At 42.9% G+C, this 26755-nt stretch overlaps 1 protein-coding gene across 1 annotated transcript in view; it reads right to left on the minus strand.

Moving 5' to 3' along the window:
* The window catches only part of CRIM1 (cysteine rich transmembrane BMP regulator 1), a 772316-nt gene that overhangs the window by 415167 nt on the left and 330394 nt on the right, over positions 1 to 26755 (minus strand). The window contains exon 4 of the mRNA XM_040429546.1: positions 16657 to 16777. Within this exon, the coding sequence (XP_040285480.1) occupies positions 16657 to 16777 (121 nt within the window). The remainder of the gene's footprint in view (positions 1 to 16656; positions 16778 to 26755) is intronic.

Genomic DNA, 26755 nt, shown 5'->3' on the forward strand with positions numbered 1-26755 from the left:
AAATATGGTGTCCTTTTTTCTGTACAGAGCTGACATGCCCTACACCAGCACCCTTTGGATTTTCTGTCTTTTCCGTCAGACCCCGAGCAGACGGACTCCTTATCTCTGCTCTCTGACCTTATAAACACTTATTCCAGCTAGGCTCCATTCACACGTCCGCAATTGTGCGTAACGGGTGCGGACCCATTCATTCTCTATGAGGACTGAATGGATGCGGAGAGCACACAGTGTGCTGTCCGCATCCGCATTTCCAGAGCATGGCCATGATCTTCCGGTCCCCAGCTCCGGAAAAAAAAATAGAATGTGTCCTATTCTTGTCCGCAATTGCAGTTTTATGGGGTGCTAGCCGGGTGTATTGCGGATCCGCAAAATACACCATGGACGTGTGAATGGAGTCTTACTGACAAGAATATGGCTTAAATAAGTTTTTATGACCTCTCAGTAGTTTAGAGATAAGACATATTAGATGAAAAGTGAAAGCACAGGGCACAAAGTTAGAAAAACAGTTAACCCTTTGTGACAGATCGGCTCCATATTTTTAATAAAGGCCAGTTGAAAAAAAGATTTTTAGCCAAAAATGAGTAACACACAATCATTAAAAAAAATTGGCTCCGAAGGTGTATGTAGCCTTTAACCACTTAACATCTGTGCCATTTGCCCCCTTCCTGACCAGGCCTAATTTAGCAAATCTGACATATCTCACTTTATGTGGTAATAACTTTGGAACACTTTTACTTATCCAAGCCATTCAGAGATTGTTTTCTCGTGACACATTGTACTTCATGCTAGTCATAAATTTGAGTCAATATACTTCACCTTTATTTATGAAAAAATCCCAAATTTACCAAAAATTTTGAAAAATTCCCAATTTTCTAAATTTCGATTTCTCTGCTTTTAAAACAGAAAGTGATACCTCATAAAATATTTATTACTTAACATTCCCCATATGTCTACTTTATGTTGCCATCATTTTGGAAATGTCATTTTATTTTTTTAGGACATTAGAAGGCTTAGAAGTTTAGAAGCAATTCTTCAAATTTTTAAGAAAATTGCCAAAACCCACTTTTTAAGGACCAGTTCAGTTCTTAAGTCACTTTGTGGGGCCTACATAGTGGATACCCCCATAAATGACCCCATTGTAGAGACTACACCCCTCAAGTTACTTAAAACCGATTTTACAAACTTTGTTAACCCTTTAGGCGTTCAACATGAATTAAAGGAAAATGGAGATCAAATGTTAAAATTTCCCTTTTCTGGCAGATTTTCCATTTTAATCCAATTTTTTCTTTAACACATCGATGGTTAACAGCCAAACAAAACCTAATATTTATTATCCAGATTCTGCAGTTTACAGAAACACCCCACATGTGGTCATAAACTGCTGTATGGGCACATGGCAGGGCGCAGAAGAAAAGGAGCGCCACATGGTTTTTTGATGCCATATCCCATTTGAAGCCCCCCTGATGCACCCTTACTGTAGACACTCCCAAGAAGTGACCCCATTTTGGAAACTAGGGGATAAGGTGCCAGTTTTATTGGTACTATTTTAGGGTACATATGATTTTTTTGATCATTCATTATAACACTTTATGGGGCAAGGTGACCAAAAAATTTGTTGTTTTAGCACAGTTTTTATTTATTTATTTTTACAGTGTTCACCTGAGGGGTTCGGTCAAGTGACATTTGTATAGAGCAGATCGTTACGGACGTGGCGATGCCTAATATGTATACTTTTTCTTATTTATTAAAGTTTTACACAATAATAGCATTTTTGAAACAAAAAAATTATGTTTTAATGTGTCCATGTTCCATTTTTTTTATTTTTTCAGCGATTTTCTTATGTAGGGGCTCATTTTTTGCAGGATGAGGTGACTGTTTTTTGGTACCATTTTGTGGGACATACGCCTTTTTGATCACTTGGTGTTGCACTTTTTTTAATATGGTGTGATATAATATCATGTGATATATATATATATATATATATATATATATAGAGCCACTGACATAGTAGCCCCAAATACAGGAGAAATACACCAGCCCAGAGAGGCTGTACAGCCTCAGAGCAGGGCTGATCGAGGTCTCTGAAAGACCTCACAGCTCCTGCATTCACCTGGCTCCGGCAGTCACATGATCGCACTGTATACATGACCTGCACTGTATACACAGCGCTCGGTGAGCGCTGTGCATACAGCGATACAGAAGGCAGGGACACCTGGGCACTATCCCTGCCTTCTCTAAGGGTTGCCCTGCTGTCACTGACAGCGGGCAACCCGATCTGCAGCTGCACGATTAGCGTGCAGCTGCAATCTCTGAATGGACGTTCAGGAACGTCCATTCAGAGATAGAGAACCACCTCCCGGACGTTTATAGTCTATGGGCGGACGGGAGGTGGTTAAGGCTAATCTACATGGTATATGATTTGGCCAATTATCGGGAACAAACGTTCATACGAGTACTTGTTACCAAAAACTAGCCTGAGCTAAATGCTCGTTTGTAGGCTGTCCAGGATTGTGTGGCACAAAATAGTTTTTTGTTTTTTTCACAGTGTTTTTTGGGCTCTGTGTAAACTTAAATGTGTGGCCAACAGAAAAACAAAACTCTATGGGTAGGGATCGACTGATTATCGGTTTGGCCGATATTATCGGCCGATATTGAGGATTTTGAACGTTATCGGTATCGGCATCTATTTTGCCGATATACCGATAACATATTGGGAACACAGAACGCGCTGCTCTCAACTCTTTCCGTGTTCCCTCAGCAGCACAGGGGAGAAGGAAGCAGTGTCTCCTCCCCCTGTGCTGCTGCTGCCGCCAATGAGAGGAGGGAGGACAAGAGGAGGGGCGGGGCTGTGGCCACTGCGCCACCAATGAAGATAAGCCTTTCATTCATTCATATACAGGAGGTGGGAGCTGGCTGCAGAATCACATAGCCGGCTCCCGACCTCTATGAGCGATAGCTGCGGTCCGCGGTAGTTAACTCATCAGGTGCCGCGGATCGCAGCTAACGCTCATAGAGGTCGGGAGCCGGCTATGGGATTCTGCAGCCAGCTCCCGCCTCCTGTATATTAATGAGAGACTTATCTTCATTGGTGGCGCAGTGCGCCCCCCCCCCCCCAAGCCCCCCAGTATTAATCATTGGTGGCGCAGTGCGCCCCCCACCCCCATCCCAACCCCGGCCAATAGTAAAAACATTGGTGGCTCTGATCGGTTACCATGGCAGCCAGGACGCTATTGAAGCCCTGGCTGCTATGGTAAGCTCCATGCTGCTGTGTGCACAAAGCACAGAGCAGCAGGGACAGTGTGAGATCCTAGTCACCCTGATAGAGATCTATCAGGATGAATAGGACAAGGGTTCTAGTCCCTAAACACAAAAAAAACCACAAAAATATTAAGTATAAATGAAAAAGATTTATAAAAAAAAATACACATTAACAATAAACAAAAAAAATACACATTAACAATAAACAAATTAATTTTCAGCAGATTTGTGTAGAAATTATTTTTTTTTCTCAAAAATGAAAATTCCCAGAATATCGGTATAAATTATCGGCTATCGGCCTGAAAGTTCACAAATTATCGGTATCGGTATCGGCCCTAAAAAATCAATATCGGTCGATCCCTATCTATGGGTATGAATGACTGTAGTAACAATTGCTCAAGCCCATACAGCAGTGATGATTGCTGCATGTATATGCCACTACCAAACAGGCAATGATCGAGAATGTTCATTCCTGATTGTTGCCTGATGATATTGGACCATTATTGTCCCCACAACGCTCCCATTCAAGAAATGCCTATTCAGACAATCTCTGGCAGCAGAGGTGACCTGTCTCAGTCACTGATTGGCTGAGTGGGCATTTCCTGTGTGTTGAGAGAGGAGAGGAAGGAGACCGGTATGTGTTAGAATGGGATAGGCGGGGGAAAAATTTAAACTCAAAGGTTGGATAATCCCTTTATGGAAATCCCACAATGCTCCAGTGGAAAAAGAAAAAGAAAAGCAGAAAACAACCTAAAAAAGAAAAAACAGGCCAAGCCAAAAACAAAAAAAGAAAGTGGAGCATCCTCCTCCCTTATTCACGGTCTCAAAAATAAGGTAGACAAGTAAGGCAAGGTTTGCACATTTTTTATGTTGTTTTTGCTAATAAAATTATCCATGACTATGTGCTTAAATAAATTCCAATAGGCCTGATAAGGAAGGGGCTATTTCCATATGGCAAATCCTTATCGAAAAGCTCTAAACCTCCCCAATACACACAGTCCATTATCCCAATCCCCAACAGCAATAGAAACCGTAAGAATTAGAACCCGGATAGATTTCCACTATGTGAGAGGGGCCTATGTTCCCAGTTTGATTGGAGCAGTAGACATACATGTGTATCTGTCCTTCACCTCTATTCGATGCTCATGATCAGGAACCTCAACCTATCAGACAATGTGCCCCTGCGCTTTGGGATGTGCTGACTGACCCCCTTTTTCTTTGCAGCTTGTGCTGGAGGTGTGGCTGCCTCCTTAGTCGTGCACTCCTGACCAGCTCGTCTGCCCCATTGGCTGATTTTAATTAGTGTTAGTACATAGCTTGGCCTGCTCCCCCTCACTCACTGAAGCCACCTGGCACCAGGAGAGAGATAGTGTGTGGACTCTCATTGCAGTCTTTGGTGACCTTTTGGCGCCAGGGGTGGTGTGAAGTGGGCCCGGCATGCATGCTGGTAACTGCTTTCCATGGATATAATGGAGGCCATTTTGGCACCAAAAATGACAGAAATTCAGGCGGATCCAGCATGCATGTGGAACCTGCACTTTCTGAATTATATGGTAGCCGTCATGGCACATAACAGGTAAAATTTAGTGTTAGGAACCCGTCTAACTAGAGATCGCCTTGACGTGCGGCAGACAGGCTCAAATAATTTTGTACAAAACGATTTGCCAAGCATCTCTAACTTATTAGTATAGCATTTGCAATTATGATGCAATTTTGTACTCTATTTGCTTTGCAGTGAGCTGTTGCATTGCATGTTTTGTTTAACAGTCTTGTTCTCAGCCATAGCAACGTGCCCCTATGCTTTGGGATGTGCTGACTGACCCCCTTTTTCTTATCAGACATTTATCCTCTATTCTGTCGATAGGGGATAATTCCCTGTAATGGGGCAACCCCTTTAATGCCCTCTTCTAAGTCACATAAGAACATTTATTGAGCAGATAAGTGGACCATGTAGAAGAAATTGGACTTTGTTAACAGCCAAATAACATAAAAGGCATTCAACGATTGTGATACAACCAGGATAGAGGTACGAGAGCATTGAATTTTATGATACAAAAAAATAATAATCTGTGAACGACAGAAAAAGAGACCCTTGAAAAAGCCTTTGTGAAATGAATAAATAAGGATTTTTTGTCAACTTGTCAAACACAGGTTCCAAATCTGGATGAGTTGCCTCCAATTTAGGTCTGAGACCTATGGTGATCTGGGGAAAGATGCTTGCACTGCCGTAGCACGGATTCATACTCTTGTTCAAACTGTATTAGGAATAAAAAAAAATATATATATATATTTTTTTTTTTGCCCAAAATGCTTTGAATACCAAACAGTATCCAGAGAAAACACTTTTCATATATACAAGCTGTTAGCCTTCTGAAACTTACATAAAAGTATACTATTTTACTAGGCGGCATAGTGACTCAAAAACAGGGCCGTGATAGGTTGGTGCATACTGAATACTACAGTGATTGCTACACTTAATAGATGACAGCATAATTAGCCCCTGAACACCGACAATCTTACAAACTCCTGATAAAAATTTAATTAAAGATGAAATAACAAAGCAAAAGATAACAAGGGAGTTCGTTACGGCGCAAGCTTTCAAGATTATAGTTCCTTGAACTGCCTCGTCCATATAAAATTACTCTAAAAGGATTATTACTTTTCTATTGCAATCAACGTCAGGAAATAATCTGTGACAAAACTTGAATAAATGCTCATACAACATACTATGAAGGTCAAGTAATCCAGTGAAAGGGTTTTAGGCATATAAACAAATAGGGAATGTAATTAATGTCACAACTGAAAATAAATATTAAGCCTTAAAAGAATGGAATAAATGAGCCAGTTAAGGGTGTATTAGGCTACTTTCACACTAGCGTTCGGGTGTCCGCTCGTGCGCTCCGTTTGAAGGGGCTCACGAGCGGCCCCGAACGCATCCGTCTGGCCCTAATGCATTCTCAGTGGAGGCGGATCCACTGAGAATGCAACAGTCTGCCAGCGCTCAGCCTCCGCTCAGTGAGCGGACACCTGAACGCTGCTTGCGAGCGGATCCGTCCAGACTTATAATGGAAGTCAATGGGGACGGATCCGCTTGAAGATGACACTATATGGCGCAATCTTCAAGCGGATCCGTTCCCCATTGACTTTCAATGTAAAGTCTGAACGGATCCGCTCAGGCTACTTTCAGACTTAGAAAATTTTCTAAGTAATAATGCAGACGGATCCGTTCTGAACGGATGCAAACGTCTGCATTATCGGAGCGGATCCGTCTGATGAAACATCAGACGGATCCGCTCCGAACGCTAGTGTGAAAGTAGCCTTAGACTGACAGATTTTCTGGCAGATGATTGCCAACGAGCGTTCCTATTAAAGCTCATTAGCGATCATCTGGCAGTCTAATACTACCTTCAAATGCCTGATGAACGAGCAAACACTCGTTCATCGGGCAATGGTTATTTTTAAGCATGCTTAAAAATCACAATGGTGCTGGCGGCAGATCACGGAATGCAATAGCAAGCTGCCGCCGGCACACCGCTGCCCTACAAGGGGATGAGCGATGGCATAGCGATCGCTCCTCCCCATGCCACGGAGGACATTGGTGCATGTAATAGCAGAGGTGTCCTCCGCTAGCTATCTGACGATTGCTGGGAGGGATCGCTCCTCCCCATGCTACGGAGGACTTCGCTGCATGTGAATAGCAGCCGTCTCGTCCGCTAGCTATCTGACGATTGGCAGGAGGGAACGCTACTCTCCCAACAATCGTCTGCGGCACTGGGGTGTCTAACACAATCTTTACTGTATGTCAGAGCACTCTACTTCACTCCTCAATGAGAATCAGTACCCAGAACTGCCCTCTTGACAGTGCATGGTCTTAACAGCATATTAGGAGTTGAAACAAATGTCACTGATTGCTCAAGAACGGGGGGAATAAAAAACTGCGGATTGGCAGCTACAGCCAGGTAATGTGACATGTCTATAAAGAGGACCTGTCACCTCTCCTGACATGTCTGTTTTAGTAACTACTTGCATTCCTTATGTAATAACAATTCTAGACCATCTATTCTTATAACTCTATGTCAGCCATTCCTTTATTATTCCTGCTACAAGTTATGAATTACTAGCACTTTGCAATAAAGATCCAGATGAGTGTCACCAGTTGTGGGTGTGTACTAATCAGTACTGTCAGTGTCAAAAGGTGCAGGGACATCTCCCTAACTAGTACCATCCATTTGGACCTGCATTGCAAACTGCTAGTAACTCATTATAAAGGAATGGCACATAGTCATAAGAATAGATGCTCCAGAATTGTTATTACACTGGGCATGTAAATAGTTGCTCAAATAGACATGTCAGGAGTAGGGTTGTTTCGATACCAAAATTTTGATTCGGTTTAGATACCATAAAAAAGTATTGCGATACTCGATACCATTCGATACTACGCGAAAAAAATAAAACCGCCAAAAAAAGCTGCGTGCATTCCGCATTTTATGGAACGTCCCGCCCATAATCGAACAGACCTATCCTATTTTTTTGGGGGTCAAGGGGATTTAAAAAAAAAAATGCCCGAATTTCTTTTATTTTTTTATGGCGTTCACCACATAGGAGATATTTTTATATATTTTTATAGTTTGGACTTTTTGGACGTGGCGATATGTAATATTTTATTTATTGTTTATATGTTTTATATGTAAAATTGGGAAAGAGGTGATTTATACTTAATATTTTGGTGTGTTTTTTTTTTTTTTTTTTTTTTACAGTTGATTTAATAACTATTTCCCTCCTTAGGGGCTAGAACCTGGGATCTTTTAATCCCTTGTCTATTCACTCTAATAGAGCTCTATTAGGGTGAATAGGGCTTTACACTCTCCCTGCTGCCCTGTGCTTTGTGCACACAGCAGCAGGGAGATTACCATGGCAGCCAGGGCTTCAGTAGTGTCCTGGCTGCCATGGTAACCGATCGGAGCCCCGCAATTACACTGCTGGGGCTCCGATCAGAACCTTCCACTGCCATCAATGAGAGGAGGTGAGGGGACTCTGTGGCCACTGCCACCAATGATTTTAATACTGGGGAGGGGGGGCGCGGCGCAATGCGCCACCATTGTTTTTAATACTGTGGGGGGGGGGTGCAGTGCGCCACCAATGTTTTTAATACTGGGGACGGGGGGGAGGGCACACTGCGCCACCAATGATAATTGCCACGGATCGCAGCGCCCTGGAGGGAACATGGCGCACTCTGAATTCTCTGATAAAAGACAAATCCCTGTATTGTATCGATACCGGGCTAAAAGTATCGAATGGGTATCGAAAGTTCGATACCAGATACCAGAAACAACTCTAGTCAGGAGTGGTGAAAGGTCCTCTTTAAGTCAATGGGAGAACATGTCATACACGATCATGGTTTCAGGACAGCTGAGTCCTCTTTTTGGCTAATAGAAAGGTGTCCCAAATGGGGAATATGGTGTCCTAATAAGGCATATGAGAGGAGGCTGCACATAAATGTATAAAATGGTGGTAGTACTCACATTCCTACCTCACTTGGCCATATCCTCTTTCCATTCTCAGTTCAAGCCATGGCATCATAGATCTACATTCAGACCGTAAAATACATTTTAAACCAAAAGGTCTCTTAAATTCAAGAATAAAAAACTAGGTTTCTGGGATTGCATTTAAAATAACAGAGCAATAAGCTAAAGTACAGAACATCAAAGATTAATTTTGATATATTATACTGGAATAGTTTTTCTATCTTACTGTTCAGAACAGTTCCTTTGTAAATCATCTAAAATTGCTCAAAGAATAAATGTAATACTTTCTGAAAGTCTGGGATTTGAGAACTAAAATAGAAAAGCTTTCAACTGCAAAAGTTTTAACTGAACAATTAGAAAACCATTTTCTTGATTCACCATGGAAATGTGGAGTGTCCTAGTCATCTGCACCTATGCAGTTTCCATAGAGGGTTCATCTATCTACCTACCTATCTACATCTCTCGATATATCTACCTATATCTATCTATCTATCTAGCCTCTAGGAACAAAGGGGATGTTGCCATTACACCTGGCGGTTCTGCTCTATCTGCAGCTGACGCAGCCTCTGCACTTTGATTGACAGGGCCAGGCAGTATAAATATGATCATCCTGACTTCTCCTAAAGTCAATCAAAGTGCATAGGGTATGGCAGATGCAGAGAGAGCTGAGGCTCTAGGTGTAATGGCAACACCCTCATTGCTCCTGGAGACTCATTTGCATATATTACAATTTAAATTTTCTCAGTAACGCAAAAACATATGAACATGGAACCATCAAAGATGCCATCAGCTGCCAAGCGTACATGTAAAAGATCAGCCAGTTTCATAGGTAGAAATCTGTTAAACAGATGTCCTTTAACCCGGGAGTAACTTGATACAGATACTATGCATTCAACTGAGCTGTGCTTCCAACTCCATTCAAAGTGCTAGTTCTGGTGACAATGGCTGCCTGAAACAGCTAATCGGTAGTGGTGCTGGGTATTGGACCCCCACTGATCTAATATTGATGACCTCTCCTGAGGATAGGTCATCTATATGTGGAGCCTGGAAACCCCCTTCAATATGGGGATAAAACATATGGGAGGAATTCTGTATATGATTTGCAAATTACTGACCAAGCCACATTAGCACTATAATATTTTCAAATTTTTTGTCTTCTCTTCTCCAAGAGGAGTGAAAAGCCTAACAATTATAGGAGAAGTGTTGCGAACAACAGTACTTATTAAAGGGAGTTGAGCTTTCATTATCAGGAGTAGTGTAATTACAAAGTTTTATTCTGCCAGGTTCTGCTCCTGCAAGTGCCCACAAGGTGGTTCTTTTCTGTGAAGTTTTCGCTGCTCTTTACATTGAGCTGCTCTAACCTACAGTGTACTTGCAGGAACTGGCAGAATAAAAGTTCATATTCACAATACTTCTGATAATAAAAGCTCCCCAGCCCATACCTATTGCTTGGTCAAAGCTGCTGACAGACTGCCTTTAAGCAGGTGAAAATACAGCGCAAATCTATGCCTGGTCAAAGAAGACGTATATTTCATTTTCAGGCACATGCCTCTTATTAAATTTGGCGCATTTTAATCCAATGATTGCGGTCCCATGCCAATCTTAATAACTCCCCCCCTTCAGGTTTTGTATGAGTTATTGGTGCCCTTAGGTTTTACAGATGGAATATTTCACAGAAAAACATGTTACATGAATTAAAATCTTTTTTTCCTTCCTTGTAAGAATAGATCTCCATCCTTTTTGGTATGTTGTGAAGGCTGTATGGCAGTTTTCTCCATACTTGGTACAGTTGCCTTACGTAATATGCTTACCCAACAGTACAAATTCTAAAGATATGGATTATTAGTCAACATATCCTTTGAAAGAGAAGTATTTCTGCTTACCTTAACGCAATGAAAGAAAGGAATGAATGGCGTGTTTACTGAAGGTTGGAGGGCGTTCATCACTATGAAAAATGTATACTATTAAGCTTGGAGTGGAAAAGCACTGCCATCTTCCTGCGACTCCAACAAGTTAATACGCATGGTTGCTACCACATCTATTACCAATGATGAATGTCAATTCATTTTCTGGTGACTGGACAGGTGCTAAACAAGATATATGTTTCACAGACCGCACTTTTATTTAAAACCTTCCCAGAAAGAAGGACCGGCATGCACATCAGCGTGTCCTACCATACAGTCCCCTAAATCAGTGACGTTGACAGTAATAGGGCTATGTAGGTGTCACATATGGAATCCAATATGTTTCAGTAATTTCTCTGGGAAAATTATGAGAGAAGAGATATAAATCACTGTGGAAAGAAGGATAGGGCTGCCATTGTATCCTCTCTTGTTTAGCATTCTTCATCTCAGTTTCACAACGTGATAAAACACTTTTCAGCAACAAATATTTGTTCATTTTAACCTTGAAGGTGATAACAAAGTGAGGATAACACTACAAGCACAAAGAATGTCAACGCTGGATGTGCCTGACTTCCCAGATGGGCTTCAGGTCTTAAGGGTTTTTTCCATCACCTACAATGGGGGCATATCGCTAGGATATGGCCCCATTGTCTGATAGCTGCAGGTCCCACCTATTGGACCCAGACCTTTAACGAGAACAGAGTGGGGAAATTAATGGAGGGCGCATTGCGCATGCGCAGCCACCATCCATTCATTGCAATGGGGCCGCCGAAAATAGCTGAGCAATGGCTCGGGGTCCACCAGCCACAGCTCTCCCCGCTCCGTTTTCGTTGTAGGTACGGGTCCCAGAGGTGGGACCCGCACCTTTCAGACAATGGGGGCATATCTTAGCGATATGCCCCCATTGTATGTGATGGGAATACCCCTTTAAGATTCCTTTACAGGGGAGGATGTACAAGCAGATTGTTGGGAAGGAAGCGTTCCTTCCCGACAATCAGCTGATCGCTAGCGGAGGAGACCACTGCATTTACATATACCGATCTCCTCCACAGTATGGGGAGGAGTGATCGCTAATGCCATCGCTCTTTCTCATACAGACTCCACTTGTTTTCACAGCATGATCTGCAACAGGGAAACAAGGATTTTTTTTTTTGTGCTGCACAAACGATACAAACGCTTGTTCATGGGGTAATCGGCGGTGCATTTACACCGCCAGATCATCGCTAATGAGTGTTACTATGAATGCTCGTTAGCGATGATCTGTTCAATCCTCGACCCATGTAAAGGGCCCATGAAACTTGCAGCAAACGTGCAGCTTGCGTATATGGTGGTATATTTTAGGGACATTTGTGTTCCTAATCAGGTGCTTTAAAACTACTGTATAACTAAATGTTTTTCCATTGTTAGGGCTCATTCAGACGGCCGTATGATGTCCGCAAAAATACTGGATGCTATCTGTTCAGTATTTTTGCAGACCCATAGACTTCAATGGACTAAATCTGTAACAATGCCCCCCCACCTACAATGTGCCTTTTATAATACTTGTGTCATCTTATGTGTCAAGTCCCCGCGTGTGTCTACCTCTTCCGCATCCCCTATCATTACACCTCAGTGTCTTGCAAAAAACAAAATTTTTTGACAAATCGTTACTTTTAGGATAGGTTCACCTGTGACTAAAAATTAAGTAGAAAAATCCATTGCAGAATTTACTACCTTTCTGCACCAAAACTGCAACAAAACTGCATGGTATTACACGCGCTAATCACTGTGGAAAAAGCATCGGATTTCATCCTCTCCATTGCAAAGCATGAAATCCGCTGGAGAAATCCGCTTTTCATCCACTTTGCTGGTACTGTACAATGCTGCGGATTTCCCACACGAAAATCCATGCTGGAAAATCTGCACCTAAGGGTCCATTCACACGTCCGCAAAATGGGTCCGCATCCGTTCCGCAATTTTGCGAAACAGGTGCGGACCCATTCATTTTCAATGGAGCCGGAATGTGCTGTCCGCATTTGCGGATCCGCACTTCCGTTCCGCAAACAAATAGAACATGTTCTATTCTTGTCCGCAATTGTGGACAAGAAAAGGGATTTTCTATGAGAGTGACGTCGATGTGCGGTCCGCAAAATGCGGAACGCACACTGACGGTGTCCGTGTTTTGCAGATCCGCAAACTAACACATACGGACGTGTGAATGGACCCTAATGAGTCATGTGTGACCCCGGTCATACTGGTTCTGGACTCGCTGCCTATGAGGACTCGAAGAAGATACTGCCAGTACCACCACAGCATCTGAATTATAACCCACCACATCTTTTAGTCTGTCGAGCTACTGTATATTAAAACCTAACTATCGAACTATGAAGGAGCCGAAAAAATATCAAGACATGAAATGACATGTCTTTTTCTTTACTGCAAATCCAATATACATTACTAAGTGGGGCTGTGCTCTAATTGCCGCAGTTTATGTGTATTTCTTCTCTGTCCTCCTCCTTCCTCCCGACAGAATCCCTTTTCTCTTTTTCTTAACTATCGGTCTTAAGATTTACCGACCAGTCGTATCTTAAACTCTCCCCGGAGCTTCTGTTTCAGCATGTTATGAAATTAGGCTATTAACAGCCAGGTTATAAATCTGTCTCCGAGATGATTAATGTGTTGCAGAATCTCTCAACTTGATTATTTTGGATTACATGTGAGCTACAAGCAGTTTCCTTCCACTGTTAAAGAGAAAACACAATGCCAATGAATTATCCCTAATTTGTTTCTTGACTGCTCCCGTTACTCATTTTTTGCCTGGGTTGCACGGAAGCGGACATTTTTCTTTCTCCATCCCTTACGACTGTAAAGACAAGCGTGGCGATCTACCTAGTTATTAGCAAATTCTGCTGTTATTCATCAAGATTTAGCCCTTAATAACAGGTAAAACCTTCTTTCACTGTTCCGTCACACACTGCTCCTTGCCTATTACGCGTCTGGATGTTTGCCAGCGCTCTATCCATTAAGAAGGCAAATTGCTGAGAGACGAAAATATTGCTTAGAATGTCTTCCTTTTCTTTTAATTTTAATCTACCTGTCTGGTTTTAAAAGCTCCTTTTTTTTTGAAGTTCTGCAATTTTTATATTAACTCAATAGATATTCCTTTAAAAACCCAGCTATTTATATCCCGAGAGACTGCAAACATAGAAGCTTTCCACTGGGTAAATGTAAACTGAAATAAGAGAAAAATAGACTAAAACATCCTGACGAGACTAAACACTTTGCTTTTTGTACTAAAAATATTTGTTTTGCAAAATAAACTGTGTGACAGAATATATATATATGTGAGAACTGCATCTTAGTGTTGATTACTAGGTGTCTCAGTTGGGTCCTTAAACGGAACGTGTCATCAGAAAATGACCTATTGCTTAAAGGGGTTGTCCCATGAAAAATAGTCTACAGTTTATTCTGGATCTGAATACTTTTATAACTGCATGTAATTATAAATTTAGTCTAGCCACTGAGTTATTCAATAAAATGCATCAGTATAGCGCCACCTGCTGTTTTTTCTTTTTCCTTATTTCTTTGTCCGATTCACTGAGATGGCCGCACATGCTCACCTTCATCCTTCATTTGTCTGAGCTGTGATAGGGAAAGAGATGCAGCAGAATGGACACCCCTTTGAGCTGCCAGTTTGATATAAATGTAGCAAAGGAGGAGATTTCTGGATCCAAGTGAGGAACAGGGCTGGTTCTAGATTTGTTAGAAAGAGATTTTCATTGTTTACATTAAAGGGATTGTCTCACTTCAGCAAATGGCATTTATCATGTAGAGAAAGTGAATATAATGCACTAATGTACTTTGATTGTCCATATAACCTACCTTGTTGGCTGGATTCATTTTTCCACCACATTATACGCTGGTCGTTTCCATGGTTACGACCACCCTGCAATCCAGCAGCCATGGCCGTGCTTGTACACTATAGAAAAAAGTGCTGTGCTATGGGCACTCCCGCAGTAACAGTCACCAGAGAGACCTGTGGTTTTTTTTCTACAGTATATTGTGCAAGAACGGCCACCGCTGATGGATTGCAGTGTGGTTGTGCCCATGGAAACGAGCAGTGTATAAGGTGATGGAAAAATGAATGAAGCCAGAAAAGGAAGCAATATGGACAATCACAATACATTAGTAAGTGCCTTGTATTCACTTTCTCTACGTGATAAATGCAATTTGCTGAAGTGAGAAAACCCCTTTAATCATGGGATAACCCCATTAAATCAAGGTTTCATGTTAAGTATATATTTAAGCATTTTGGTGGTATCCGGAGTAATACTGTACGTCAGAGCAACTAGACTTCTATAGTTAGAATCTATTTGAGAAAGCCAGTTGGATGACTAGCAAAACATCTTCAAGACAAAATACAAGTCCAGTTGTTCTAACTTCTTAACCTGGAGGAACGAGAATCTTTGCAGACACATTTTTGGTGATATTCTTTAAATTTCCATGTCACTATCTATATTTAGAAATGTTAATATTCTGCAATTTTCACTCTCTCCACTAAGGGCATGTTGACGTCTGCGTTGGAGGCTCCGTCACAGATTTTATCAAAAATAGCGGAGAGAAAACTCCTGCATGCAGAACCTTTTTGTCCACTAAAAAAGAGCTCTCCTGAATGGAAAACAAACTTAGCCAATTCCTGGCTGCACCATTGACCCACATTAGCCAGAGACTTGCTAAGAAGGCATTGTGAAGCATGTCCTGGAGGCGAGTATCCCTTCTCTTATGTTTTTAAGCACCTCCGCCAACTATTTTTGATTAGCTGGTGCACACCTTTAAGTCGGAACTGACAATTTTCAAAAATTGTGGCAAGAGGCAATCTTCCAAAATGCTGCTGTATTACCACAGTACCGCACACGCAGGACATGGTAACTAAGCCAATCTGAGAGGTCACTTCCTACGTGTTAAGAGGAAGCAGAGACCAGCGGCACACGGTAAGTCTCAGGACGGGAATTAAGAGACCGGAAAACCTCTTTAAGGCCTCTTTCACACTTGCGTTGTTGGGATCCGGCATGCACTTCCGTTGCCGGAGGTGCCTGCCGGATCCGTAACAACGCAAGTGTACTGAAAGCATTTGAAGACGGAACCGTCTTCCAAATGCTTTCAGTGTTACTATGGCACCCAGGACGCTATTAAAGTCCTGGTTGCCATAGTAGGAGCGGGGAGCGGGGGAGCGGTATACTTACAGTCCGTGCGGCTCCCCGGGCGCTCCAGAATGACGTCAGAGCGCCCCATGCGCATGGATGACGTGATCCATGTGATCACGTGATCCATGCGCTTGGGGCGCCCTGACGTCACTCTGGAGCGCCCGGGGAGCCGCACGGACGGTAAGTATGCTGCTCCCCTGCTCCCCGCTACACTTACCATGGCTGTCAGGACTTTAGCGTCCCGGTAGCCATGGTAACTATTCAGAAAAAGCTAAACGTCGGGTCCGGCAATGCGCCGAAACGACGTTTAGCTTAAGGCCGGATCCGGATCAATGCCTTTCAATGGGCATTGATCCCGGATCCGGCCTTGCGGCAAGTCTTCAGGATTTTTGGCCGGAGCAAAAAGCGCAGCATGCTGCGGTATTTTCTCCGGCCAAAAAACGTTCCGTACCGGAACTGAAGACATCCTGATGCATCCTGAACGGATTACTCTCCATTCAGAATGCATTAGGATAATCCTGATCAGTATTCTTCCGGCATAGAGTCCCGACGACGGAACTCTATGCCGGAAGACAATAACGCAAGTGTGAAAGAGCCCTTAGGAGATAGATCATATGGGGTACAGATTAATGTTTTTGATGGTAGATAAAAGACGTTTCCTGTAATATTTGTTTCTAAATGCTGACATAAAAAAAGCTACTAGAATCAAATTTTTCCATATACCCCACTGTGCATTCAAAACGATAAATGTGAATCTACCGTACAACATAATGTAAAAAGGCAAACCTTGTTGGCAGCGTGCAGCATCCATCAGCCGTCAGTCGGACTTGCGCTGCGTAGCTGTCTGGTGGACACACCACTTGTTGGACTGGAGGACATTCCACAGTACTGCAATCCACACTGAAAACTAAAAGAGAGCAAAGATTTATACCGTTATAAGGAACATCGGGCAAAATGACAGGAGGCAAAGGGGGCATTATGATTTCAGCCAAACAAAAGTTACCCTTTTGTACAATGGCATTTTATAGAAATGTCCTGATCGTAGGACCTGATCGCATGAGGGCCACACAAATACACAGCTCATTTCAAACACACTATAGAACCTAGCAGCGAGCTGTGCGATCATTATTTGATCATCATTTGAGAAAAACGTGTGAAAGCTGATTACATTTGAATCCTGATCAGGATTTTGATCACAATGAAAAAATGCATTGGAAAAAACGGATCCGCCATTTATGGACTTTAACTTTTTTTTCACATTTTTCGGGTTTAACATGCAAAAGCCGGATCCGTTTTGACGGAACACACGGCGCCGGATCCGGCGTTAATACAAGTCGATGGGAAAAAGGCCGGATCCGGCGTTCAGTCAAAGTGTTCCCAGATTTTTTGGCCGGAGGTAACATAGTAACATAGTAACATAGTTCATAAGGCCGAAAAAAGACATTTGTCCATCCAGTTCGGCCTGTTATCCTGCAAGTTGATCCAGAGGAAGGCAAAAAACCCTGTGAGGTAGAAGCCAATTTTCTCCACTTTAGGGGAATAAAAATTTCTTCCCGACTCCAATCAGAATAACTCCCTGGATCAACGACCCCTCTCTAGTAGCTATAGCCTGTAATATTATTACGCTCTAGAAACACATCCAGGCCCCTCTTGAATTCCTTTATTGTACTCACCATCACCACCTCCTCAGGCAGAGAGTTCCATAGTCTCACTGCTCTTACCGTAAAGAATCCTCTTCTATGTTTGTGTACAAACCTTCTTTCCTCCAGACGGTAAAAATACAACATGCTACGGTTTTCTGAAAAGCCTGATCAGTCAAAAAGACTGAACTGAAGACATCCTGAACGGATTTCTCTCCATTAGGAATGCATTAGGATAAAACTGATCAGTTCTTTTCCGGATTTGAGCCCCTAGGACGGAACTCAGAGCCGGAAAAGAAAAACGCTAGTGTGAAAGTACCCTAAGATATATTATTACTAAAAGTAAGCGGACAGAAGTTCAAGGACTTCAGAACATATAGTAGGCAACTTTATGACAAGCCTGTCATAAAACTGTCTCCATCCTTTTACTTGGGAGCCGCACGTTGCTTGTGGGTCGACGTGTGGAAGTTTTTTTTTTTGTTTTTTTTTTGTAACTGATTTATAAAAGAGAAGCAGACAATCCGGCCAATACAAATCTAGAGGACACACCACTGTCAGACCGCCTCTCCCCCAGCTTATGAAGTGTGCACAGTGTCAGGTTTATTTAAAGGGGTTTTCTAACCTTTTATACTGATGACCTATCCTCTTGATGTCATCAGTATCTGATCGGTGAGGGTCCAACACCCAGGACCCCCACCAATCAGCTGTTTGAGAAGGCACCAGCACTCACAGTAGCACAACAGCCTTCATGCAGCTTAGCTTAGGGCATTAGACATCATTTTCTTTGGTCATGTGGCCTAGGTTCAGCTCATCCCCATACAAGTGAATGGGGCTGAGCGCAATACCAAGCATAGCTGCTATACAATGTACGGTGCTGGGCTTGATAAGCGGAGAGAAGGCTGCAGAGCTACTGTGAGCGCCGATAACTTCTCAAACATCTGATTGGCAGTGGTCTCTTGTATCGGACCCACACGGGTCACATACTGATGGACAGATCATCTGTATAAGTGTCCATTCACATGTCCATATGAATGGGTCCGCATCCGTTCCGCAAAATTGCGGATCCATTCATTTCAATGGGGCCGCAAAAGATGCGGACAGTACACCGTGTGCTGTCTGCATCCGTTGCTTCGTTCCGCGGCCCTGCAAAAAAGATAGAGCATGTCATATTATTGTCCGCAGCTATGGACAAGAATAAGCATTGCTTTCACAGAGCTGGCCATGTGCGGCCCACATAATGCAGAACGCACATGGTCGGTGTTCGTGTTTTGCGGATCTGCAATTTGCAGACAGAAAAACAGTTGCAGAAGTGTGAATGGACTCTTAAAGTCTCAGAAAACCCCTTTAAGGGGTGAGAGGCAGAAAGGGATGCAATGTGTGCAGGATCTCCTGAAACATGTGGTCCATAGGAGGAGTGGTCAGTCTTGTGTAAATACTGTTCACTATTTGTATAATGAACTTTCTGTTCAAATCCTCATCATTTGCAAGATCTGTGCTTGTGTCAATGACTGGATTTCTTATTAAAGACAGTTTATTGCCTAAAACGGTCAAATTACAGAATAACCACAGAATATGTGATACACTTCTAAGCTGTTCAGTTATTGGAAGAATGGGTGTATCACTAGGCCAGTCAAGTTGTCAGAGGCAGATACATATAGTAGGGTACCAGATCTCAGACATTGCCAATCCTGATTGGCTGTTTTCAGATGTCAATGTAAAGAGACACACACATAGCATCTTCTCCCTCTAGTCCAGTGATGGCGAACCTTTTAGAGATTGAGTGCCCAAACTGCAACCCAAAACCCACTTATCGCAAAGTGCCAGCACGGCAATTTATCCTGAATACTACAGTCCAATATATTATATCTTCCATGTACTTTATCACTTAGCTATAATAGCCTGCCTACATTCAATGCACTGCCTGTGCCATTCATAGTTCACCCTGTGCTGATGAATGGCGGGGAAAGTCTAAGACATAGACTTTTTCCAGGGTGCGGGTGCCCACAGAGAGGGCTCTGAGTGCCGTCTCTGGCACCCGTGCCATAGGTTCGCCACCACTGCTCTAGTCTATCCATATATACAGCTGGCTTGTTGAACAGGGGTCTGATAAAACCCATTCTCTCAACAGCTGGGTCACAGAGATCGCCTAGAGACCACTGCATATATCCTGTAGTAAGCCATAAATGCCAGAATTAAGAACACTTTTTTAATTCCATTTCAAATAAAGGACATTGCCTTTAATAGAAATAAAGGTAATAATTATTCAAGTATTTTAAAATGTTTAAGGATTGTTATATTTAGCATTGTTATTGTTTACTTTCTTGTTACAGATTTTATATAAATTTTCTACTAGCAGAAGGACTCCGCTTCACACGGGTATATTTCATCTATTTTATTTAATGTTTGTGTGTCGTTAAAAGATCTCGACAGTATCCACTATAACAGTGACATCTACAGTACCCCGCCCCTTTAAAAGTGACCTCCACAGTGACCTGCCCCTCTTAACAGTAACATCCACAGCGCCCCCCCCCCTTTAACAGTGACCTCCACAGCGGCCGCCCCTTTATTATTGAGCTCCACAGTACCCCATCTCCTTAACAGTGATTTCCACAACACCCAGTCCCCTTAACAGTGGCCTCCACAGCACACAGGAGCCTGCCCCTAGGGTGGCCGAGGTCTGGTTTTAGGCTGGACAGTCCGGCTTTAAGACTCCTTGTCCTCTGTCCGGCACAGGGCCTGGATGGACACAGGGACGCCCTTTTGAACAGCTTACTCTCAGACAGCAGCACTGTGCTATCTGAGCGTGAGTTGCAGGGAGAAAGTCACCCTCCCTCCCACCCCTGCAGCTGACAGAAGTAGATTTTTACCTTCATTTTTTTAATCCTTGTCGGCTGCGGAGTGGGAGGGGGTGTGGCCTAACCTGCTTTGGGCGTGGCTTAGCAGACCTGGGGGCAGGGTTTTTAAGTCTGTCTTTTGAGGGTGGCCTACCTTAACTGTGACCTCCACAGCACTCCGCTCCCTTAACAGTGTCATCCACAGCGCCCTGCCCCTTTAAAGCTGACCTACAGTAGCAAAGAAAAATGGCTGGGTTGTTATGGAAACCTGGTGTAAAACTGTGTGTATGTGGAGACTAAGGGCCTGCGAGCTTCTATTGGCTGATAAGGGACATATGATCAGGCTTCTATTGGCTAATGCATTTTTGGGGAATATCTCAGGAAGGTTACGTCCTAGAGTCTATAACATTCCCAGACACCTGATGTACCCGTGTGCCAAATTTCGTGACTGTAAATGCGAAGGTGCTGATTCCTTTAGCGGACATACACACATACACTCAGTTTTATATATTAGATTTAATGAATTCCTTCCTATTGGCCCTTGAGACATATTCAGGCCCTGTAAGGTCGGCGACACACATTAGATAGCTGTCGGCAGCTTCCTCATTCTGCTGATAGCTATCACTCCAGCCCCCCCACCCCCTAAACGCCTGCCTGCTCCCTCATTCATGTGCATGTGTCCTGAATAGGGAGAGGGGAGAAATCCACAACCAGACTACTCTGAGAACAAAATGAACAGGCAGCGAAAATCCTTATATATAATATGTCGGAGGAGAGGCGGGAGACCCCATACACATTACATGGTCAGTTCCCAATGAAATCGACGGCACTGCCTCATTTTTATCTGGTACGTATGGCCTGCTTTACATTGGAGATAGTTTTGCAATTTCTAGTCCTTTAAGTAATTAATGTATAAAGACAGATGACTTCTAAATTCCTTTATAGCTTCCTTTTGTTTGCACCTAGTGAACGGTCCCTTATCTTTTACCTCCTGCTACAAGGTCTTTGAATCGGGGTCATTTTTACAGTTTAATTCTTTTGAAGTGAGCTGTTCTGTAACTTCTGACTTGCAAATGATTTATTAGAATTAAATGCTTTAACTTTAGGAAGTCATAAAGAAATATTGCTAAGCATAGATTCCTTTGAAACTCACATCTCATTTCTCGCTTCTAAAGTATGACATATTTTCAATACAGAATGATAGATGTCTTGAAAAAGGAATGGCAGAATGTCAGGTTATCAATGGGTTGGGATAACAATGCTACGTCTTGTAGCCTTACAGCCTTGCATTCTCATCATTTTTCTACACAGGGCACTTCTCCATCAATGACATGTTAACCTTGGTGCGGAAATAAGAAATGGAATCAGAAAATGAGACCCATTCAGCTTGACCTAATAGGAATATCACCACACATGGACTAATTCTGCTTCTGGCCCAAATTTCAGACTCTAGTGCTGCTAAGCTGCTGACACCCAAGTCCTTAAAACTTCACATTTGAATCAAATAAATCAATATGTTTTCCATAACTATATATTTAAATATACTTTTCTAAGGTCAATGCAGAGCCTCTGGGCTTGTTCCACAAATACAATTTGCATTTCTGTTACATCACACAAAAAAAAACATTTTGAATTGCAATCATTTAAAAAAAAATACTCCTTTGTCTAGATATTGCTGTTCTATACATCGTGTATTATAACCCCCCCCCCCCCCCTCCCCATTGTTCGCTTGAATGCCATTTCAGAACATTCACCTAATGTGCCCAATGGGCACAGGAGACTAGTAGCCCGATTCTCCTTGAACATGGATAGTGGAGTGCAGTGATTTATGCTATTGTAAAGTCTGCCAATACATATTAGCACATTAGAATAGGCTTATTCTCTCCACCTCTTGATAGATTAGGTGGACATTCTGAGTTGGATTAAAAAGAACACCAGGGGGCACCATAGGAAGCAGCAACAATATTTAGACACAGATTTTTGTTTAAGGCTGATTCCAACTGAAAGATGTCCATGGTTTCATTGTAGGACAACCCTTTTAAGGAAAGGAAAAAAGTAGGGGAACCTACCTTATTTCCATTAGTAAGAAAGATAATCACAATGACTATTTATTGCACATTTGGAGGTAATATGTTACATAAAGGTCTAAACGACAATTCCAAGAGATAGTACTATTAATGTTAAACTGCTGTTAGCAGCATGAATGATAAGAATATTGATCCTACAGTTATCATAGAGTATACCCTATTCCCTGTGGTTACCTGAATATCTATATGAGCAGCTATGAACTGTGGTCTGCAGTATTTCCATAATACAACCTCAATTCTAAAAATAAAAATTAAAATTTGGGACGTTGTATAAAAAACAAATAAATGTAAATAAAAACAAAATTTAATGATTTGTAAATCTCAGACTAATATTTTATTCAAAGTAGAACATAGAACACCTATCAGATGTTGAAAGGGAGACATTTTACCATATCATGAATATAATTAACTCATTAGAACTTGATGGCAGCAACGTGGCTCAAAAAACTTGGGTCAGGGGCAACTTAAGGCTGGAAAAGTAAGTGGTAAAAATAAAAAACAGCTAGAGCTGCACTTTGCAACTAAGTCTACACTCACACAACTAAGTTTCACGCTCATGTTTTGGCTTTCCGTTTGTGAGATCCGTTCGGGGCTCTCACAAGCGGTCCAAAACGTAACAGTTTGCATTCTAATGAATTCTGAATGGAAAAGGATCCGCTCAGAATGCATCAGTTCAGTCTCCATTCCGCTTTGGAGATGGACACCAAAACGCTGATGAAATTGAGCCAAACGGATACGTTCTGACACACAATGTAAGTCAATCCGTTTTCACTGACACAATCTGGCACAATAGAAAACGGATCCGTCCTCCATTGACTTTCAATGGTGTTCAAGATGGATCCGTCTTGGCTATGTTAAAGATAATACAAACGGATCCGTTCTGAACGGATGCAGACGTCTGTATTATCTGAAAGGATCCGTCCATGATGGATCCACACGAAACGCAAAGGCAAAATTCCGTACTGGAAATCACTGCATGGGCTTAGCAACACTTGCAGAAATTATTGTATGTGGATACAGTTTGCAGCGCAATCCATAAAGGCAAGTTAAAGCTGGATCATGCAAAGAAGTCATATGTCAACCGAAACACTGCTGTCTTCTCGGCAGGGCAGGCTCCAGGTTCATGTGGGAATCTTGGGTGACAAATCTCTGGGGGCCCCACTTGTGCCCTTTTTTTACATTTACAGGTACCCCAGTGCCCCCCCAGACAGTATAATGAACCCACAGTGGCCCTCCATCAGAATATCGACCCTTAGTCGCCCCGATTCAGAATAATGACCCCCCAGTGGCCCGCACACTGGGAGTTCTACTGTAATGGAGGGGGCACTGGGGTCATTATACTGTGTAAGAGGCCCTCACTAGCTAGAACTGACTGGGCCCCACAGCAAATTTTTGTACGAACCCTCACCCCCCCCAGTGGGTGTACAATATACTAGAATCTATATACTACAAAGATATTAGCCCTACCCTGGAATAATAATTCAATTAGGGGGCCATTTATTAAACAGAAATACACCTATATTAGGGTACTTTTACACTTGTGTTGTGAGGATCCGGCAGGCAGTTCCGTCGCCGGAACTGCCTACCGGATCTGGAAACCCGTGTGCAAACTGATAGCATTTGTAGATGGATCCGGATCCATCTAACAAATGCATTGGAACACCGGATCTGTCTCTCCAGTGTCATCCGGAAAAAACGATCCGTTTTTTTTTTAAAGGTCTGCGCATGCACAGATCGGAAAACCGGATCAGTTTTGCCGAAACACTTGGTGCCGGACCCGGCATTAATGCATTTCAATGGAAAATAATGCCGGATCCAGCATTCCGGCAAGTGTACCGGAATTTTGGACGGAAAAAATACTGCAGCATTCTGCTGTATTTTCTCCGGTCAAATACTGTAAGAGTGACTGAACTGAAGACATCCTGATGCATACTGAATGGACTGCTCCCCATTCAGAATGCACTAGGATAAAACTGATCCGTTTTTTTCCGGTATTGAGCCCCTAGGAAGGAACTCAATACCGGAAAACTTTAACGCAAGTGTAAAAGTACGCTTAGGCATATTACCGATAAAGATTGTGGTGCAAAGGTTATTTGCGCCACAATCTGCAACTTTTCCCTACTCATGACAGGTCTAAAAAAGGTGGCGTGGGCAGGGAAGGGGATACAGTTATTGCCATACAGTTATTGGATAACACCACCATACAGTGACTGGATACCTCCATACAGTGATCAGATAAAACATCCATACAGTAACTGGATAATACTGCTATGCAGTGACTGGATAAAAGGGTATAGGAGGGCATAGTACATAGAATGATGAGGGGCACTGTACAGGGTATGGTAAGAGGGCACAATGCAGGGTATAAGGGGGCACAGTACGGGGTGGGGGGCACAGTGACGTGACCCTGTGACGTTAGAAGGTCTTTATGGTGCATGCGGTTTACACACCACCATAATGAGAGGCAGAGGACTGAGACAGGTGACTGGATCCCTGGATGGACAGGAGGGGTAGACACAGCAAGTAGGTGGAAGGGGCTCTGAGGGGGATTCATACAAGAAGTAGGGGCAGGAGGTCTGTGCAGGGCAGCAATAGGAGATGGGAGAGTGGAACAGGAGCTCGGGATACATGAGGGAGGAAAGGAGACAGCAAGGGCTCCATGAGGATGAGATGGGACAGGATATGGGGGCAGGTGTCATGGAGGCAAACTGCTTAATAAGGCAGTAAAACAACTACAGGTGAAACTTGAAAAATGTGAATATCGTGCAAAAGTCCATTTATTTCAGTAATGCAAATTAAAATGTGTGGCGAAACCAACCTCGCCACTGGGTTTTGGAGAGGCGTGTTTAAAAGCCTCTTGCCTCAGGATTATGGCCCATACTAACTTTTAAACCCCTGAACCTATTCAAGTGAATTTTGGATAGGTTTGTCCCCAAGTTATACTGTTTAAATTGATGTAAGTTATATGTATGGACAATGTAAACTCACAAAGTTGTAACAATTTATAATAAGTGTAACTTGTCAGCTTGGGAGGAATATGCTGGGTGTGTTTCTATTGTGCCATTGTCCCATTGTGTGTTTAAATGGTGATGTCTGTCCTGTTGTATCCACATGTGTATTGGCGATTTCCCTTTGTCCTGAGAGATAATTGGATTGCTCCTCGGTTGTCTCCGGGACAGAGAGGAGGAAACCATGATGCATTGTGGGGATATGTTGCATCTGTCCTGTGTCGCAGTCTCCCTTCTGGTCCTCTGGGGGCGTGAACGATTGGTTGCTGTACTTACATTGTATGTGTTGTAAATTACTGATTGGTTGTATTTCAAAACCCTGTGGGCAGTACTATTCTTTGTGGTTTATGAATAAAAGAGGCTGTACTTGAAGTACAGTCAGACCACTGCTTGACCCTCAACACGGAGCCTTGTCTCGTTATTGGGGGGATCCGCTGTATGCTGTTAGAGACTGATTGCCAGGAGTGTAAGCTGATTCCTGTTCATCTGCTAGCAGCTATTCGTGAGGTTCCAGTTTGGAGTGCTATTTTGTATCCAGTTCCGGAGTTTGGTGTTCTGCAGTAGCTGTGCCTGTCTCTCAGAAAGGGGCATATTGCCTAAACGGATTTAAAACCCCTTGTCTGCTGAAACGGTCCGTTACAAAAGGAATTGCATCAATGCAGCTTAAAATTAGAGTTTTGTGAAAAGGTTCAATCTTCTAGGCTCAAAGTGTCACACTCTAGTCAGCTAATTAATCCATACCCCCTGAGCAAAGGGTACCTCAAAATTGTGACTTTGGGGTTTCATAAGCTGTAAGTAATAATCATTCAAATTATAACAAATAAAGGCTTGAAATATCTCGCTTTGCATGTAATGAGTCTCTCTCATATTTTGCATTACTGAAATAAATGAACTTTGCACAATATTCAAATTTTTCGAGTTTCACCTGTAAATAGCATGAAGCTGCTGGTATACTACAGCATCCAGCAGCAGCTTGAAGAGTTCCCTGACACCCCTGGAGCTGCGGTTAATAAATTAAATGACCTGCACTCCAGCAATTAGGCTACTTTCACACCAGCGGCAGGACGGATCCGACAGGCTGTTCACCTTGTCGGATCCGTCCGCCACTATTTCGCCGTGCCGCCACTCCGTCCCCATTGACTATAATGGGGAAGGGGCGGAGCTCCGACTGCATGTCCGACTTTTTAGTCCGGCGGCCTCTCGCCGTGCTGCGCCTGAGCCCTGCCCCCCTTATAGTCAATGGGGATGGAGCGGCGGTCGGGCAAAATAGCGGCAGGACGGATCCGACGGGGTGAACAGCCTGTCGGATCCGTCCT

The sequence above is a fragment of the Bufo bufo genome, chromosome 4 (assembly GCF_905171765.1).
Source record: "Bufo bufo chromosome 4, aBufBuf1.1, whole genome shotgun sequence".
In the NCBI taxonomy this organism is placed as follows: Eukaryota; Metazoa; Chordata; class Amphibia; order Anura; family Bufonidae; genus Bufo; species Bufo bufo.